At 46.5% G+C, this 17,390-nt stretch overlaps 5 protein-coding genes and 2 non-coding genes across 8 annotated transcripts; 3 read left to right on the plus strand and 4 right to left on the minus strand.

Moving 5' to 3' along the window:
* Nucleotides 1–123: 123 nt before the first annotated feature.
* BDBG_04837 (sterol carrier protein 2) lies at nt 124–621 on the minus strand (the record flags this gene model as incomplete). Its single annotated transcript, XM_002624927.1, has 1 exon — nt 124–621. The coding sequence occupies one exon, from the start codon at nt 619–621 to the stop codon at nt 124–126; it is 498 nt and encodes a 165-aa protein (XP_002624973.1).
* An 858-nt stretch (nt 622–1,479) lies between these two features.
* On the minus strand, nt 1,480–3,837 carry BDBG_17068 (uncharacterized protein). The gene is made up of 3 exons (XM_031724873.1): nt 3,322–3,837; nt 2,928–3,247; nt 1,480–2,816 (listed from the first exon to the last, which is right to left on the minus strand). Exons 1-3 carry the CDS (start codon nt 3,752–3,754, stop codon nt 2,343–2,345), a joined length of 1,227 nt encoding a protein of 408 aa, XP_031578355.1. The 5' UTR covers nt 3,755–3,837; the 3' UTR covers nt 1,480–2,342.
* A 242-nt stretch (nt 3,838–4,079) lies between these two features.
* Nucleotides 4,080–4,151, plus strand: BDBG_17069. Its single transcript has one exon. It is a non-coding gene; the product is annotated as a tRNA-Gly (tRNA).
* A 99-nt stretch (nt 4,152–4,250) lies between these two features.
* On the plus strand, nt 4,251–4,322 carry BDBG_17070. Its single transcript has one exon. It is a non-coding gene; the product is annotated as a tRNA-Gly (tRNA).
* Nucleotides 4,323–5,238: 916 nt separating this feature from the next.
* On the minus strand, nt 5,239–8,106 carry BDBG_17071 (uncharacterized protein; the record flags this gene model as incomplete). Its single annotated transcript, XM_031724874.1, has 7 exons — nt 5,239–5,928; nt 5,953–6,375; nt 6,454–6,534; nt 6,629–6,845; nt 6,933–7,255; nt 7,520–7,877; nt 8,036–8,106. The coding sequence occupies 7 exons, from the start codon at nt 8,104–8,106 to the stop codon at nt 5,239–5,241; spliced, it is 2,163 nt and encodes a 720-aa protein (XP_031578356.1).
* Nucleotides 8,107–8,405: 299 nt separating this feature from the next.
* BDBG_04839 lies at nt 8,406–12,475 on the plus strand. 2 transcript variants are annotated; one of them, XM_031721859.1, is made up of 7 exons: nt 8,406–8,728; nt 8,852–9,089; nt 9,198–9,252; nt 9,328–10,231; nt 10,303–10,877; nt 10,955–11,360; nt 11,466–12,475. In XM_031721859.1, exons 1-7 carry the CDS (start codon nt 8,721–8,723, stop codon nt 12,049–12,051), a joined length of 2,772 nt encoding a protein of 923 aa, XP_031578357.1. In that variant the 5' UTR covers nt 8,406–8,720; the 3' UTR covers nt 12,052–12,475. The 2 variants fall into 2 exon arrangements, with proteins under 2 accessions (XP_031578357.1, XP_002624975.2); XM_002624929.2 differs by having other exon boundaries at nt 9,337–10,231.
* On the minus strand, nt 12,212–15,967 carry BDBG_04840 (positive sulfur transcription regulator METR). The gene is made up of 2 exons (XM_002624930.2): nt 15,046–15,967; nt 12,212–14,403 (listed from the first exon to the last, which is right to left on the minus strand). The coding sequence occupies exons 1-2, from the start codon at nt 15,347–15,349 to the stop codon at nt 13,805–13,807; spliced, it is 903 nt and encodes a 300-aa protein (XP_002624976.1). The 5' UTR covers nt 15,350–15,967; the 3' UTR covers nt 12,212–13,804.
* Between the last annotated feature and the right edge of the window lie 1,423 nt (nt 15,968–17,390).

The following is a 17,390-nucleotide window of genomic DNA, read 5'->3' on the forward strand; positions in this document are numbered from 1 at the left end:
CAAAGTCTTCAGCTTTGGCGCCGTATCTGGATTGAGTTGGATTTTGGTTAGTATACAGTATCAAAAGAGAAGAAAAAAAACGAGGGACAGTCACAGTTATTGTGTTATTGGGCGGGAGTAAACTCACTTCTCCATATACTCAAGAGCAGCATTTCCAAACATCTGCGCCGCGCCAGGGGCATTAGTGACGCCGCGAGTCTCCGCCATCATGTCACCAAAGAGTCCGGTGGGGTTCGCGCGGTCATTGAAGTTCGCCTGGAGGCTGCCCGGGTTCATCTTCTCAAAGCCCACAACGAGCACGCAGTCCGCAGCGCCGTGCCCGACCATCGTCCGCGCCATGGCCAGGCCCGTAGACCCTGTGGAGCAGTTGTTGTTGACGTTATAGATAGGGATGCTGGTGAGGCCGAATTGGTAGAAGACACGCTGGCCGCAGGTAGAGTCTCCGTAGCAGTAGCACGCCACGCCCTGGTCGACGTCGTCGTAGCTGATCTGGGCGTCCAACATGGCCTTGACGCCGGCCTCGAAGCCGAGCTCGTGATAGTCGACTTTACCGCGAGGTTTGATGAACTTGGTCATGCCCACGCCGAGGACGTAGGCGGGACCGGCTTGTTTTTTGGCCATCTTTATTTGTTTGTATAGTGTTTGTATAGTGTAATTTGTTTATGTGCTGGTTACTTACAAGGGGGGGGTTTCCCTTGTTGAATGGATGAAAACAAGAACAATGAAGTTTTAAATGAAAGAGAGGTAACTAACTACCTAGCTGTAAGACAGCAAATAATTAACGGGGATGAAGGAAAGAAGAGAGCGGCGGGTATTTATGTACTTATGTACAGCGTATGTCTGCGGGGATATATAGCTAGCTAGCCGTCTCCCTTGTCCCCGTTACGCTGGACGCTGTTGCTGGTTGGTTGCGGGGAGTTTGGGAGTTTGGTTGAGCCCGACGAAGTTCCCTCGGTGCCTCGGAACGGGGGTCGCAGGTTAGCGCATATGTCGCACATGAAAAACTCCCCAACAGTTGTTTGATGCTACTACTACTATTAACTATAGAAGGTTGGTCAATCACAGTGATCGTTGGAACAACTGGAACTGGGAAGTCAAAACTACTCTTGCGAGAATAGTGGGAAAGGAAGGATATCTCGAGAGTGAGACTGGGAACTGTACAAGAGAATTTTGCACTGGCTTCCTCCGTGCCCTGGTTTTTTTGATTTACAGAATTACAGGCAATATTCAATACATCAAACCCCAACACCACCAGTGATGAAGACATACATGAGGCATGCAGGGCTGCAGCCGTCCATGATCAGATCCTCAAATACTCTGACTGGTATGATACTAAGCTAATAAACTCTCCAGTAGAGAGCAATGGCGACTAGCTATTGCCCATGCTTTCATTAAAAATGCATCACTGCTTATTCTGGACAAGCCTACAAATGATCTTGGTAATAAAGCAGCTGCCCAGATTCAACATAACATGCTAAGGTGCACTAGAGGTCAAACAGCCATTGTAATATGATATTGTGAGTCGTCTCTATTATCAGAATTTGGCTACTCCTCCACAACTAATGTTTATTCTAGGCATGACACCAACCTTATGAAGGATGCAGACAAGATCACAGTGGTAAAGCAGTCAAGGAAGGGAATCATCAACACTTATGCGTAGGGAAGCTCATTACTACAGGCTACATATGGCAAGATGTAATTAACATCTTATCCCAAAACCATATTCACACACTGACATCTAAAGCCTGGGGACAATGCTGGTGACATGGAAATCCCTTGATGCATATAGGTCAGACCATCACATTTTCTTTAGAATGACCTTTATTTCCCAGCTGGCCATCCCTTCTTCTCAAAACTTCCAGTGCTTCCAGTGAATGGTCTCTGATTCTTGCTGCTCATTTCTGTTGTTTGCCTAAATAGTCTTTCCAAGCGCCAGGATAATTGGGTGAGGTATTCATGGAATCACCATCTCACCGTCCCTCTTTCATCTTTCGCTCCATCACGCCCCGGCGTTTGCGGCCGAGCCAGAAGGAGGGGTTCTGGCCAATCCGGCCTTAGATGGAAGGCCCCAGGACGTGGAGAAGTTAGTGAACGCCTCCCATCAGTTTAGCATATGCTTAGCTGCGTGGTCAATAACATGGTTTCTGAAGCCAGCTTTGTTCTCAATGCATAGAGTGTGCCCCAATTAGTTCCCGCAGTCATGTCGAGATTCCAGACTACCCCGTAATTGAAAAGTTCTCAAACCCAATCTTCAGCTCCGGAGCCTTTCCACCGGCGATTTGTTGAGAGATAAGTAGCCCAGCAAACACTTTGGGCGACATATCCGGTTCATAAAAAAACCATCAAGCTACCACGCTATCAAGCCAGCCGCCGATTTTCAAAGAGACGATGCGCCCCATTTCCGCAGCGCCATCACTTCTCACCCACACCTCTTCCATGTCACGAAGTATCTGATCCATATATTCCCCAGCGGCGCTAAGTGCAATAATGATAGCAATTGCACGATGAATGGCAAGTAGTTTTGCAGAAGGTGGATCAATTGTAAGGTTTGGTGAGAGAAGCAGAGTTCTTGTAACCGGAAGATTGTAGAGTTGGGAAAGCACCCGGCTCGACGAATGTATTGTATAAGTATTTTGAGGGTGGTTTGACGAATCCATGGCTTCAAAAGAGATCTCGAAAAGACCAAATTGGGTATGAACACTTTTTGACAAGGTGATAGCATTGGTTGGATGATCAATACCTGACCCTTCAATCAGAGGAATGACACCTGGGTCAAACATGCTGAGAACTGACAGGGCGGTTTTCTTAGATTCGCTCTAACAGTTGAAAAGGAGTTGGTTAGAAGATGGCAACACCGCATTTCATAGTAATATTAGGTAAGGGGCAAAGGATGTGAAATATTTAGTGAAAAAGGTTCGCAAACATACCAACTGCAGCTCTCCATCAATAAACTTTGCTGACAGTATGGAATGGGGTATAATGTGCGCAACCTCGAGTTCATCAACATCGCCTCGTCCGAAACTCAGTGGCTGATCATCGTCATCCTTTGGGTTCGCATGAAGCCGATCCCTGGTCTTAGCTTCATGTAGATTGAATGCCTGTGTGACTACACATCGGTTATGGTCTCGAATTAAACAATCGCGGCGAAGAGTTGACAGTCTCGCAGGTGCTCCAACAACATTCCCAAGTGAAGGAGCTGACAATGCAGCTGGGGTTGGCTGTGGTGTCTTTGACCCTGCTGCCTTCACTACAACATGGGCCAAGTCAAGTCAACAAGAATATCACACACAAAGAACCACCAGATGGATGTGATTCACATACATGGCAGGAAAAAGTTTTGGAAAAGGTATTCTGCAAATGAATCCACTACCCCTTCTGCCTTTTTTTTGAGAGATGGCGAAGCAGTCTGGCCATTGAAGCCATGAAAATGTGATAGACCATGTTCAAAGGTTGGTGGTGGTCTGTTTTGGTTTGAGATATCATTATCAATAAAGATAAAGAATTGCTTTAAAAATGTATCCTTTGACTGGCAATGCTCATATGTCAGGCGCACCAGGGTGACAGTCTTGTAATGATTCTTTCTCTGCAAAGGTTCGCAATGCTCCATCAGCTGATCAAAGATGATCTCGGCATCCACTCGTTCTGAAGCAGTCAAAGATATGAGAGAAAAGTTAAGGGTTTGTTCTAGTGATGTCTGGTGGCGATGGTGAGCCGCAGGCTGGCCCTGCACACTGAGGGGTATATCATATGACATGTTTTGTTTTGCAAGGCTCTTTGAAGCGCAAGAGAGCCTTTTTTAAAGTGATTATTATTAGAAACCTTGAGGAGTAACTAGTAACTAGTAGTAGCAAAGCATTGGGTGAAAAGTTTGATCATTAACTAGTTGAGGCACCTTGGAGAGTGCGCCCTCGCATAACTAACTGAGATGCATTCACTAAAAAATCATCTATTTATTAGTCCCGTAGAAAAATCCGTGTCCTCCAGATCATTATTGAATGCGGCTACCGGCACCGATATATACCATCCGCCCAAATTCGAGCTTTTGGGTTAGAGAGTTGGAGAAACCTCCAATCGAAGTAGCTCCAGTGGTCCAATGGTCAGGATTCTTGCCTTCCAAGCAAGAGGTCCGTGTTCGATTCACGGCTGGTGCAAAACTAGGATTTCTTATTTTTGTCCATTTTTGTATTTTTCTTATCCATTTCTTTTTGCTTTTCAAACCGTTCTTTTGAATAAGATTTCCAATCAATACAGCTCCAGTGGTCCAATGGTCAGGATTCTTGCCTTCCAAGCAAGAGGTCCGTGTTCGATTCACGGCTGGTGCAGAATATACAGTTTCAAAAAGACAATTCAACTGATAATTCCCACACTAATTATATCAAAAAATTCTGAACTCATTCAACTCAGTTTTTTGAGTTGAATAACTTTTATCTGACCTGAGAACCTGTTCTTTCAGGCAACAACCAGAGACTCAAGAAATTCATGATGCAGATCAAGAAGTTATAAATATTGAATTAATAAATATGAGAGATGCAGAGAATCTTTTATTTATTTTTATTTTTTTTTATTTTATATATATATATATATAGATAAAGAGGGGGATTCTAATACACCAAGAGATTGAAGCTACAAATATATTCATTCTTGATGAAAAGTAATGTTGTGGTGATAATGAGAAAGTCCACTCCACTTAGAGACCCTGACATGCCTCACTAACCTTGACTAGTAGACTACCGCTATAAGGGCCGTACATTCGAAGTGAACAAATACGATCGATTCCATAGAGCACATACCAAGTGGGAGCGGAAAGCTAGCACGGTGGAGATCAACCCATCAATTCGAGGCTCATGAGGGTAGTTCTCAGGATTGTGAGAAGTGTGGAAGAGTACCGGATGAACCGCTGAGAAAAGACTACATTCCTGAAGAGCCTCGCAGTAAACTACTGAGTGAAGTTCTGGCCTCCGTAATTGGCGGGGGGGACATTTGGATGGAGTAGATGGAGATCCGAATGCTCGCCGTTATAAGAAGATTCGGCGCAGCTAGAGTGCTACAGTTTGACGATCATATTATTGCTCTGATTTTATTACTATGACTCGTTATTAGATATCTTGGCTACGAGTGGTCATTGTGGCCTTCTCACAAAACCAATAATTATGCGATCAGATATTAGCATGTTCACGCTTGACCTCGGTTTGTAAGACACAGTTTAAAGAGAGAAACAAAGAAACATCTAATATTTAGTTATGGGAGGGGTAGGCCAAGAGCTGGTAAAGGTAAGCAGGAGACAGTTCCATGCACTCTTTCCGCGTGGTTCAGTAGTCCCGATTTTGATATCAGCTTTTCCCCGCAAACTTGGCACTCACAGTGCATGTCATTTGGGAACGGCTTGATATGTTTGTTGACGAAGTGTCGGCTGAGGGACCCGGGGTTCTTGTACATTCTCAGGCGTTCGCCTTCTGGCAGTCTAGCATTACCAAGACAAATGAAGCATATCTTTGGTCTCTCTTCTAGAGATTTGACGCAAACAGAAGCGACGGCTCGAGAAAAAGTATCGTCACTCTTATCTGAAGGGGTAGACTTCTGTCTCTTAGGCAGGGGGGCAGCAGGTAGTATATCAACAGCATTGACAGGGTGTTTTTGCGACGCACCAGGCCGCGAGGGAGCACCCTCTTCCGCATCACAGACTGCAATCACTGCATTGATTGCGGCAATTCGGCGTTCGTATTCTTTCTTGACCGTCGTACCCGGCATAGTCAGGATACTGTCAATAAGTGTCATATGCTGCATTGTCATATAACCAGTATGCTGCAACGCACCCATAACTTCTTTGTCAACAACTTTCCCGGCAAGCTGCTGCTCACTGTTGATCACTGGCTGCTCGTTCTTGTACTGCTCCAGATTCTCACGAATCAGGCGGTGCTTTTGCCGTCTCTTCTTGTTTCATAGTTGCTTCACTGAGCGATCATACTGCTCATCTGCATGATCAAATTTCTGATGTAACTTTTTCACACTTTTCTCTTGAGACTCCCTCCGCTTGCGGACGGTTCTGGAAAGAGACGCGCTCTGTGGATTATCACCGAACTCTTGTTGTAATGCGGCCTGGGCATTCTCATAGGTGCGCATCTTAATGTCTTGAATCCGCTTTTTCGCTTGCTTCCTGTCTTCCAGGGCACACACGCGGGGAATATCATTGATGCAGCTCGAATCCTCAAGCCGGTAGGGTCTGCGAGGGTCAATGGACCGACTCATCGAGCAGGCAAACTGGATGAGCTGTTTCTCAGCGGGCAAGCCCCGGACAATTGCCTGCGCATCTACGTGGATACCCACACTGTAGTGCCGGACAAAAGTATCAATGCTGGCGTGCTGCAGCATCACGTTCTGCAATTCATTCAATACATCCGCTTGTTGAGAGGAATGTATTAGCCAAAAATTCTATAATCGCAATGGGTCACTCACGACTATCGTTGAGCGCTTTTGCTGCACCGTATCGAAGACAATATGGCTTCGCGGCTTCCGCAAAGCCCGTAATCTCACCACCTCATTTCATTCTGTAACTCAACCATCCCCTAGAAAGTTCCTCTTCCGGTTCGATTCAAATCCCATCAGCCTCTCGCAGTGCCTGGCAGAACACATGCTGATCGAGAAGTTCGTCCTTGAGCTTCAGTTCCTGCTCACCAAGGCCATCTAGGACCCAAAGGTTATACAATTTCTCGGGACAATCCGCCACAGGGCCGTCTTTGGACAGACTTTTAAATGCGCCAATTCTAAACAGCATGCCCAGCAGGAAAACATGAGGACTGAGGACCAACGTGGGATCAAAGATAATTTCTGGAATCGGGAACGTGTCTCTGATTGAAAATGATAAGTAAAAGAGCGCTGAGAGGCATGTGGCTGAAGGAGGCAGAAGGAAAAACTTAGTGAGGGGATGTTCTTACGACTCTTTTTCGCCAAGAAATGATTTTGTGAATTCCGGTCTCAGGTAGATGAAAAGTCGAGGACGCCCTCCCTTCGGATCCCGAATTAATGTCAACTTGAGATCCACGAAGCGAAGTTTCAGTAGCGCCCCGGGACGGCTACCGGTGATAGCGGCCAGCTGGCAGAAAAGGAGGAGTTGTATACGGTACCAGCCATAAAGGAAAGTCATCTCTGTCGTGGTCAGGATCACTCGGGCAAACTCAGCCACATCCTCGATAAACATGGTCGCTTTCGGTCGCTTTTTGAGGGAAAGTTTCTTCTCCGTCGCAACTATCGCGTGCACCTATGGAACGTCAGTCGCGTACAATCCATGCCGATATCGATACCCAATCGGGATCTTACATCACTTCAATATCTTTGCTGAGGCCATGTCCAACCTCGGCCTTGTAGATCAGATGCCACCACTTCCAGAATGCGTCGAGTGAGCTTTTGGTTTTCAGTCCCGGGGTACGACGTCCATCCTTCCCCCGTCGTTGGTCACACCGCCAGGAAAAGAGAGCCTTAAGGAAGCGGACTGTCTCCTCAGTCTCAGAGAGACAGGACAGACATTCCACCGGATCGCGCTTTGCGCCTTTACAGAACCTAGAACAATCAGCGACCCAAGGCCTGTATGCGAGGATGCTGCAGTGATGTCCCACCTATCCCAGAAATCTTGCGCCTCATCCAACCTCTCTTGAGTTTTCGGGCTATAGCGTTTCTGTCGGAGCTGGGAGACATCCAGAGACTCGGCCTCCTGGAGGTAGTATTCTGGTGAAAGTTGTTCCTCTTCATCTTCCAGTGCCAGTTCATCTTCGGACTCGTCGTCTGACTCGGACTCGGGTTCGCTGCTATAGTCAAAGTCGCTAGGTGCGGTGGAGGAATCAGAGTCGGAGGCGTTGTTCAAGAAGATCTTGGGCAGGCCTGAGCTAGTGTCACTCTCATCGTCGGAGAGAACAGGACACGGAGAAGCAGGGCATGGCGGCGGAACGCAGTGAGCGATCGAAGAGGAGGCAGGAGGGGCAAGGAGGAGACGAAGCACGAGAGAATGATCGAGGTTGATATTATTTCACTTGGAGCAAGTCACCCGTTGGAAACGCAGACCTGGGCCTGGAGGAGTTGCTGGAGAGCGAGGGAGGACTGTCGGTCGGGAGCCATGGTGGTCGATATTTATGGGAACTCAGGGAAGCAGAACGGTCAACAGGGGAGACAAAAATGGCTCCCCTCCCCCAGGAGGTTTGACTGAGGGGTTGAACGAGGAGGATGGGTTCGCTGCGGCGGCATGCGGCATGAATGGAAACATGGAACATCGGCGGTCGATCAATAATCCGATGGGGGTTGTTGGGCTTTGACACACGTGATGCCAAGACGGCCTCGGTGAGCGAGCGGCCTAAAAACGGCGTCAAAAGCGGCTGTTTCTGGCCTCCCATTCACCGTGTCATGCATATATCTAGTTATTTTATTCTAATAATTAAGAGTGTACTCCGTATAGGTTAATATAATTGTAATATAGAATACAAGCATCAAACGCTTAATCTTCACATTATACTTTGATGCATTTTTTGTGTGAGAAAGAACTTTTGAGATGAACCTTCATAGTTTGATTGTCAAAAGTTGCATATCGCAGCCTGATGTTTGACAAGATTCAACATTAACCTTAGACAGTCAAAGCAGTGAGGAGAGCAGCTTCAACAAGAAGTGCATTTCTTTCCATACACCCTTTTACAAATGAAGCTATACCAGCCACAGAGACATAGAATAGAAAATAAATCATGGCATCGTAAGTGCCCGCGCTCGATTGAGGTCCCCTCTCCGCTACCCTCTCTACCCCCCTCTACTCCCTCCTCCTCCTCCTCTAAACACTCTAAACACCAGCTAACAAAAAATATATATATATATACAGAAACATCCTCCCCCTCCCTCTTCGCCGCAGCCACCCCATCTCCCTCTCCACCGCCATAAAGCAATACATCTCGAACAAATATGACCAGCGGCCCGAGATGTTTGCTGAGGACCTCCTGATCATCGATAGGCTACGGACGGATGCGATTAACGTCCAAGAACCGCATATTAGTGGCATCAGTCGGCTGGTGACATATGCGGCGCAGTTGAAGTGGTTGGGGGGGAAGTTTCCGATTGATGTATGTGTTTTGTTTGTATTTCTAGTGATTGTGGAGTTGTCCCTGGGCTCAGGGGGTTGGGGGAGTCGACGTTTTACTGATATGATTGAATTGATGCGCGACGTGTAGGTCGGCGTGGATTTTTCGTGGTATCCGGCTCTTGGATTTAATACGTCGAGGCCGAGTGAGTTATTCGTATTTTTTTCTTCTTCTTAACGCTTTTGCGTCTGCTCCTGTTAAATACTAAAACGTAATTGAGCATTCATAGTCTCCCAGAACAACCTCCGCTTCGAGCTCGCCAACATCCTTTTCAACCTCGCCGCCCTCTACTCCCAACTCGCCGTCTGCCTAAACAGCACAACCCCGGAAAACCTAAAAACAGCCTGTAAATACCTCTGCAACGCTGCCGGCGTCCTCGTCCACCTACGCACAGACATCCTGCCTGACCTCCGCTCCTCCCCACCAGAAGACATGGACGAGATGACCCTGCGCAGCCTCGAAGAGCTCCTTCTCGCGCAGGCGCAGGAATGCTTCTGGCAAAAGGCCGTCAAGGACGGGCTGAAAGATGCCTCCATAGCCCGCCTTGCGGCGAAGGTGTCAGACCTCTACGCGAACGCCGGCGACTACGGCATCAAATCCGACACCATCAACACCGAGTGGATCCACCACATGACAGCCAAGCACCACCATTTCGCCGCGGCGGCGCAATATCGGCAGTCGCGCGACTGTCTGGAGAAGCAGAAGTATGGCGAGGAGATTGCGCGCCTGCGCGATAGCGCGATGTGTGTGAACGAGGCGTTGAAGGGGGCCAAGTGGATTAACCCGGTGGTGCTGGGGGACCTGAACGGGCTGAAGGCGCGTGTGACGGAGGATTTGAAGCGGGCGGAACGCGATAATGATATGATCTATTTGTTTCCAGTGCCGCCCAAGTCGGAGCTGAAGCTGCTGGATCGCGCGAGTATGGTTGCTGCGAAGGCGCCGGTGGAGGTGACGGATGCGCTCTCGATGATTGGGGAAGGGCTGCCGTTGGGGAGGCCCTTGTTTGCTAAGTTGGTGCCGTATGCGGTGCATGTTGCGGCGAGTATTTACGCGGAGAGGAGAGATAGGCTTGTGCAGCAGGAGATTACGGGCGGAGTGGAGGAAATGACCGCTAAGCTTAGGGGGTATGTCATAATAATACTAATACGGGCGTATCGTATAGTGATGTTCCATTGGCTAACTAATATCGATGTAGGCTGCTTCAATCCCTCAATCTCCCGGGCTCACTACAGGCTCTTGAAAAACCCCTAGGTCTTCCACCATCACTACTATCCCACGCTGAAGAGGTACGCCAACAGGACGGCCTAAACCGGCTCCGGCTCTCTCTGAAGGACATCGCAAAACTCAAAGAAAACGACAAGACCATATACACCGAGGGCGTCGAACTGCTCATGGCCGAACGGGACGAAGACGACCGCGCCCGCGCCAAATACGGCACGGATCGATGGACGCGCGAGCCGTCCGAAGTCGCCGGCAAGAAACTATACACGCAGGCAAAGGATATCGAGGGCTACCTGGCGTCTGCGGCGAACAGTGACAAGCTCGTTGAGGAGAAGTTGCGGGAGACGGAGAAGGTGTTGCGGCTCCTCACGGGGACGAATCGGGATATCGAGGCGTTTGTGCCGAGTAGTCGCAAGGCGACTATCACCGAGGCGGTTGAGAGGGAGGCCGGGAGGTTGAGGGGGTGTTTGAATGAGGTGAGCAGGTTGGAGAGTCGGAGGAGGAGGAGGGTTGAGGCGCTGAGGGAGAAGGCGAGGGGGGATAGTATTCGTATGTGATTTTTCCCCCTTTCCTCCTGTTATTTTTATTTTGAGGTTATACCTCCATTTCGCTAACTGCTATAATAGACGCCGCCCTCCTCAAAGAAACAGGCCGTCTTGAACGTGAGTTTCCCATGCAGCGCATCGAAGCCAGCCAGTTCGAAGACCTCTTTGCAGAGCGTCTGAAACAATATGATGAGGATCGCAAGTTGCTCCTGGAAGAGGAAGAGAAAGCCCAATCGGCGATAGCGGAGCAGTTGCGCGAGGCGAATCGGGCCTTCGTAAATGCGCGCCGGGGCTATTCGTCGACGAAAGAACGCGAGAAGGCGTTGCAGGAGTTGGAGAATGGGTATGTGCGGTATAAGGAGATTATTGGAAATGTGGAGGTTGGGCGGAAGTTTTATAACGATTTGGCGAAGTTGGTGGGGCGGTTTCGGGAGGATTGTAGGGGATTTGTTAGTGGAAGGAGGGTGGAGGCTGGGGAGTTGGAGACGTGAGTTGTTCTTCACCTTTTGTCCTCTTTTTTTCGTTTTCAATTCTTTTCGCTTTCTGGGTGCTTTATTGGTATGTGAAGTGACTAACAAAGGCGATGAAATAGGGACATTACGAATACCACTGCAATGGCTTCGCTGAGCATTTCACAGAAGCAGAAACAACATCCATTCTCTCCACAAGCCGCACCTACAACTTCACCCCCAGCAGCCATAGCAGCAGCAAATACAGCCATCCAACATGAGCAGCAGCAAAAGCAGCAGCGCCAGCACCACCAATCCCCACCGTTCCACCACCACCGTCAACCCATTCAAACCCCTCGCCAAAAATCGCCGCTGAAATCCACCCGCTCCTCGACACCAAGCCACACCCCCTTTACCCCATCAACCACCACCTCCTCCTCCCCTTCATCACAACAACCAGCAGCACCAGCACCATCACCAGCACCACAACCACAACCACAACCCCCAGAAAGCCCCCTCGCCGCCCCACAACCAACCCGCACCTCCATAATCCCACCACCAAGCACCATGCCCGTGGGAGGCATGTGGTCACCGGAGATGGGGATCAAGTTTGGACCGCCGGCGTCACATGCGCAGATGAATGTGCCGGGGCAGGCGGAGGAGGGGCAGCAGATGCAGATGCCGATGCCTGGGAGGTGGGATGCGAGTCTGGGGGTTAGGTTTTCGTAGGGGTGTTTTGTTTTGTTTTGTGGGATTTTATGGATGGGGCCCCGTATGTTATATGAGGCATGGGTGGGGGGGGGGGTGTTTCTTTGATTGAAATCTTTAGCGGGTTTTCCATTTTTACGTAGTGATGTTTATGTTTCATTTTTTCATAGTTTGTATAGCGATTTAGACCGGAAACCCCTCTTGCATTCTGTTCTATATAAGCGGGAAGGGTAGTTAACTATTTTATTTCTTTCCCCCCTCCCTTTTTTTTTTCCTTATAAATAAACCTTTTTCCATTCCATACTTGCGGGAACCCAAGCATAGAAGGGTCAAAGTCAAGATGATTAAAATCTAAACTATACACAAACATTGATTGACCTGGAGATAATTAATCAATCATATGACATCTAAATTATCCTGAGCAATGAATGACATTCCGGTTTCCACTCACTTTAGGCCAGAGACGGAGTAGCTTGAGAAAATGACCAGTGTAATCAAATCAAATGAAAATCTGCTGTTTGGGAAAAGGGGGCCTAGCTGGCGGCCTTCTCGCCCAAACTACAGACATGAAGCCTCAGGGGGCAGTGATACTATGGGTTTTGACGGGATCTAGCTATATCTATATACCCTCTCCTTTTAAGAGCAAGTGAAACTTATAGATGTGTGTGTGTGTGTGTGTGTATAATTCCATTTCAAGGAACTGACTGGCCCCTAGGAAAATGATGATGAGGAAAAAACAGAATCTAAAACCAGGTAAGACAGTTTTAAAATCAAAAGAGAGACCGCAAGAATATAATATATACATAAATAACAGAGAAACCCAACGCGCATCCTCGAAAATGAGAATGTGGAAAGCGAATGAATATATGTATAATGAAGAGATAACTGTATATATATATGTATGAGAAACAAAGGAGAAATACAAGAACAAGAACAAGAACAAGAACAAGAACAAGAATAACATGACAAAACTAAGACAAAATACCTCCCATCCCTCATGTATATATAGAACAAAACATCCCTCCCGTGACCTGTGAAAGACACACCACCCCGCCCATAGATAACAAAAAATAATATATTTCAAGAAAAAAACATATTCCCTCTTTCAAACCAAGAATAGAACCATGTCAAATATTAAATCATCTACGGATGCATATATATATATATATATATGCGACACAACAATAGGACATAGGCACTCCCCCCCCGCCCCCGCCCCCACTCTCTCTTTCTCATACCCGGGAACGTCTTCCCTTCCTCACTTCGGAGAGAGGTGGAGGAGGGAAGTCTCGATCCCAGATATTTTGACCGGCGTCTCGATGGACGAATAGATGAATCCAACGGAATTCTCACTCTCTCCCTCTTTTTTGTATTTCTTCATCTTCTTCCTTATTCTTTTAAAATATTCCACGCGGTACTAGGGGAAAGGGGCTGGTGGGTGGTGGGTGGCGGAGAGCCGGTGCTTGGCATATCGGCAATATATAGAGTAGACTTGGTTGCTAAGAGGAAAATATGGCAGGTAATCAAAAAAGGAATCTTCAAGCGGAATGCGCGCGTCCCAAAACGCCCCAAAAGGAAGCGGTAGAGAAGGCAGAAAGTGACTGGAGCACTTATAAATTGCGTTAAAACGTGACAGGACGTGGCATGACATGACACATTCCAAGGCGGCCGTGAACGCATTGATGGTTGACGGCAAGCGTTTGCTGTGCGTGTCGAGTTTTTAGCAAGACCGTAAACAAAACGAAGATTTTAAAACTTTTCGCCACTTCTATTACTACGCCGCTCTCGTCTCAACATTGCCTGATGGTTTTTGTTGTTCTTGCTGATGCGCCGCCTCGGTGCTGGCGCGGTACTTATCGAACATGCCTGCAATATCACCATCGCCAAGGGCACCGCCATTCTTTTCCGTGATGAGATTCTTCAGCCACCGGTTCTCCATCTCGAGCTGGGTGATGCGCGCTTCAAGCGCCGCGTTCTTGGCCGTGACGTCCTTGACGGTGCGTTCCATGTTCTTTTCGCGTTCCTTTTTCTTGATGCGAAAGCGGGCGCTGGCGGCTGTGTTGCGGCGTCGTTTATCTTCTTCCTGTGCGAGACGTGCGGCTTCATCAATGCTTTGGCTTCCGGGTGTCATAGCGTCTTGTTTCCGTTTGGTGCCTTGATTCATATGTGTCGATGTTGCTGTGGACGGGGATGGTGAAGGGTTTGATGGAGACATCGCCGGGGCGGGCTGCGATGTGATCAAACGATCGAGGTTGCCGTGGGGTAACGGAGTTCCATTGTGATTGGAGCCTTGTGGTTGAGATGGATAGGCAGGTGTCTGCAGGGGCAGCATTGGCGAAGGATAACCAGTCGTGTAGTTGGGGAGGTTGAAGTCTGGATCATTCTCATTAGCCTGCCTGTCAAACCAGGTGGTTACGAAAGCGCATCCATCCAATTCACTCCCCCCGCAACAGCAGAACAAGCAAAAAAAGCGGGGAGAGTCCAGGGAAGTTCCTATTTCAAACTACAAGACTCTCTCAAGCAATCCACCATTGGATAGATGGATGATGGAACAACCAGACGCAGCTGTCACGTGGCAGTGTGTGCTGTGTGAGCGCCAGCATGTGCTTCCCGCGTCTTGCAGCGGGTAGAAGCCATAAAAGGAGCTTAGGCTTCCACACCATGCGCTGATCGCGCGCAGCAAGGATAGAAACTAGGTATGAGAGCAGCCAGACTAGGGGTTGTGGAGGAGAAGAAGAGCAGGGCTGTGTGGGGTGCCATCCGTGTTGATACCTGATAGGGCAGAGCTAGCGGCAACGGGGAGAAGTGGAAAAGCATTGCAAAATCGCCCAGTCGTGCATCGAATACCCCAGAGGAATAGCCGTGGATAGGCTGAGACTATCAAAATGGGGAAAAAATACACAGCAAGTGTATTTACCATTGATGACTCAAAAGTGCTGGGCGAGGGGAGGTCTGCAAAAAACCGCGAAAAAGAAAAGAAAAGATGATAACGACGTAGTAGACAAAATAACTCACCATTAAGCATATCAATGTATTTTACACTTTTCCCATCACCTGAAACCGTTGTCGATGAGTCCTTATTACTCCGCATATCGGTTCCTTCACCGTCAAACTTCACGGGCATGTCCACTGGCAGATCGCCTACGGGATCGAAGTCGAGGAATTCTGCATTCGTGAACAGGGCCAATTCCGCATCGACGTCGAATAGAGCCTGCTGCTCCTGTTCCTGCTGTGCCAGGTCATACGGAGATGGAATGGTATTGAGGTCGTTTAGGTATTGCGAGAAATTAGGCGCCCGCCGCCCGTTATAGCCTGACATGACTCTCTTCTGGTGACAGATCGAGCCCCCCAGAAATATGAACTCCCCCTGCAACGAAAGAGTGGCTTCTGTTTACACTTCTTGTTTTCTGAGTTTCCCCAATAATATCTTAACACGCTCTGTATATATGCGTTGTACGGATTGCTCTGGGGCGTTGAACGGAGATGGGGAAATAACTGGATTGGATAGCGTCGTGGTTCGAGAGCCGACTGGGGAAGGTTGGCTGGCGGTATCCGGCGATATATTGCGATATACTGCGGGGGTTGGGTTGGATGAAGGGCGATGGTTATTTGGCGAGAGAGAGAGTACGAGAGGGAAACAGGTGAGATAAGTGGGCGGGTAAGTGGTTTTGGGAGGCGTGGGCTTTTGTGTGACAGCCGAGAGGTCGTGGGGTGGATGAAGCCAGACTCGGCGCTATCTTTGTCATCACACTGCGTGGGATGTTTCCTTCCTCTCTGCAGGAATTAGAAAAGTCGGTAAGCCCCCCGATCTCGTTATGTAAGTACGGAGGGCGCTATCAAAAGAATTGCACTGGCAAAAAGACAGCTAGACAGTATCACAAATCTTGGCAGAAATTCACACTGTAATTTATACTGAATATTCAGTTCTTGATTATTCATTGTCTTCACTGCTATCTTTTTAATGTGTAATCTGCTTGCCAATCTCACCTCACAGTCAGATGAGTATTCTATTTCTTCATCTGCTCATACTGTCTTTCTTCTCTATATTCATTGTCATTTTCTAACTCTATAATCTTTATTAATCATGTTAAATTTTTATAAGAATAGTATCTTTAATGCTACTACTTCTCTGAGTTATTCAGTCAGATTTAAGAGCATCTCTAAGTCATTTATTGTGAAGTATAATATGTGATAGTTCAGGATTAAATCCATGTTCAATTGCATGTTTATATATACAGTTGATTTGACTCTTTGAGATCTGAGTGATTTTCGTGATTTCAGCATTTAACTTCTTAAAATAGAGTGATTTAAGAGTCACTATAAAAGCTCTTGTAGTCAGACAATCTTATATAAATAGAATGCAGAGTGATTAGAAGCTAAATATAATTACTTATTAAAACATAGTAGTATTTCTTAGCTATATCATTAAATCTGAGTAGTGTAATTCTTTTGATAGCATTCTTTATAGAGTAGATCTCATGAGGCTCTATATTAACATCAGACAGACCTTGCTAGCTTAAAATACTGTGACAGATTGTGACAGTCTGACAGGTAAGTAGAATTGATTTGCAATTGATAATTTATTAAATAAATTATAATAGTATACCTTTTTAAATTAAACTGTATTAATATAAAAGTATTGATAACTTTTATCAATTGTAAGAGGTTCACACTAAATAAATCAGTATTAAGATATAGATCTTATATAATAAAAGTGAAAAATATTAGAGAAGAAAAAAAGAGAAAGTATAAGAATCAGTTATTATTATTATTATTATTCTTCAATTATAGATGTATATAGTCAGAGACTATAATATCTACCTGAAAACTTTTAGTTCTCAGAGCTTTTCTAATATCTATAAAGTTAACTATTGTATATTTATCAATTTGAGATATACAAAATCAGAAAATTTCAGCTCAGAATATAAAAACTCTTTATAAATTACAGTATTTTAGCATCTTCTAATACTTTGAAATTATTTAGAAATATCATGATAAAAGAAAAGAGAACAGAGTCTTAAAGAGAGATATATTAAATAAGTAGATAGAAAAAAACAGAAAAGAAAAGAAAAAGTACAGTAAAGAGAGACTATAATAAAATAAAATTATTAACAGATAGTGTATAGCTGTTTTAACAGACTATATCTAATTAATTTTCACCTCTTCATATTCAGATATATGAGAGGCCTACACTGAATAGATTGATATAATATATAGATCTTATAATACAAAGTGAAAAACATTAAAGAAGGAAAGAAAAGAGAGAAAGTGTGAGAATCAGCAATTGAAATGAATATTTATACACATACATAGTAGTGTACACAGTGAAGCTTCAGGGCAGAAGAATAGAAATTTCATAG

This window comes from Blastomyces gilchristii, assembly GCF_000003855.2.
Source record: "Blastomyces gilchristii SLH14081 genomic scaffold supercont1.8, whole genome shotgun sequence".
Classification (NCBI taxonomy): Eukaryota; Fungi; Ascomycota; class Eurotiomycetes; order Onygenales; family Ajellomycetaceae; genus Blastomyces; species Blastomyces gilchristii.

Excerpts from the sequence above, each read along its gene's own strand:
- BDBG_04840 (XM_002624930.2), bottom strand. The coding sequence starts at position 15,349 with ATGTCAGGCTATAACGGGCGGCGGGCGCCTAATTTCTCGCAATACCTA. Across the intron at positions 14,404-15,045 it reads ATACATTGATATGCTTAATG|ACTTCAACCTCCCCAACTAC; the intron begins GTGAGTTATTTT and ends AGAATGATCCAG.
- BDBG_17068 (XM_031724873.1), bottom strand. The coding sequence starts at position 3,754 with ATGTCATATGATATACCCCTCAGTGTGCAGGGCCAGCCTGCGGCTCAC. Across the intron at positions 3,248-3,321 it reads CCAAAACTTTTTCCTGCCAT|TGAAGGCAGCAGGGTCAAAG; the intron begins GTATGTGAATCA and ends CCCATGTTGTAG. Across the intron at positions 2,817-2,927 it reads TTGATGGAGAGCTGCAGTTG|AGCGAATCTAAGAAAACCGC; the intron begins GTATGTTTGCGA and ends TTCAACTGTTAG.
- BDBG_04839 (XM_031721859.1), top strand. Across the intron at positions 10,232-10,302 it reads ATGACCGCTAAGCTTAGGGG|GCTGCTTCAATCCCTCAATC; the intron begins GTATGTCATAAT and ends ATATCGATGTAG. Across the intron at positions 11,361-11,465 it reads GAGGCTGGGGAGTTGGAGAC|GGACATTACGAATACCACTG; the intron begins GTGAGTTGTTCT and ends GCGATGAAATAG.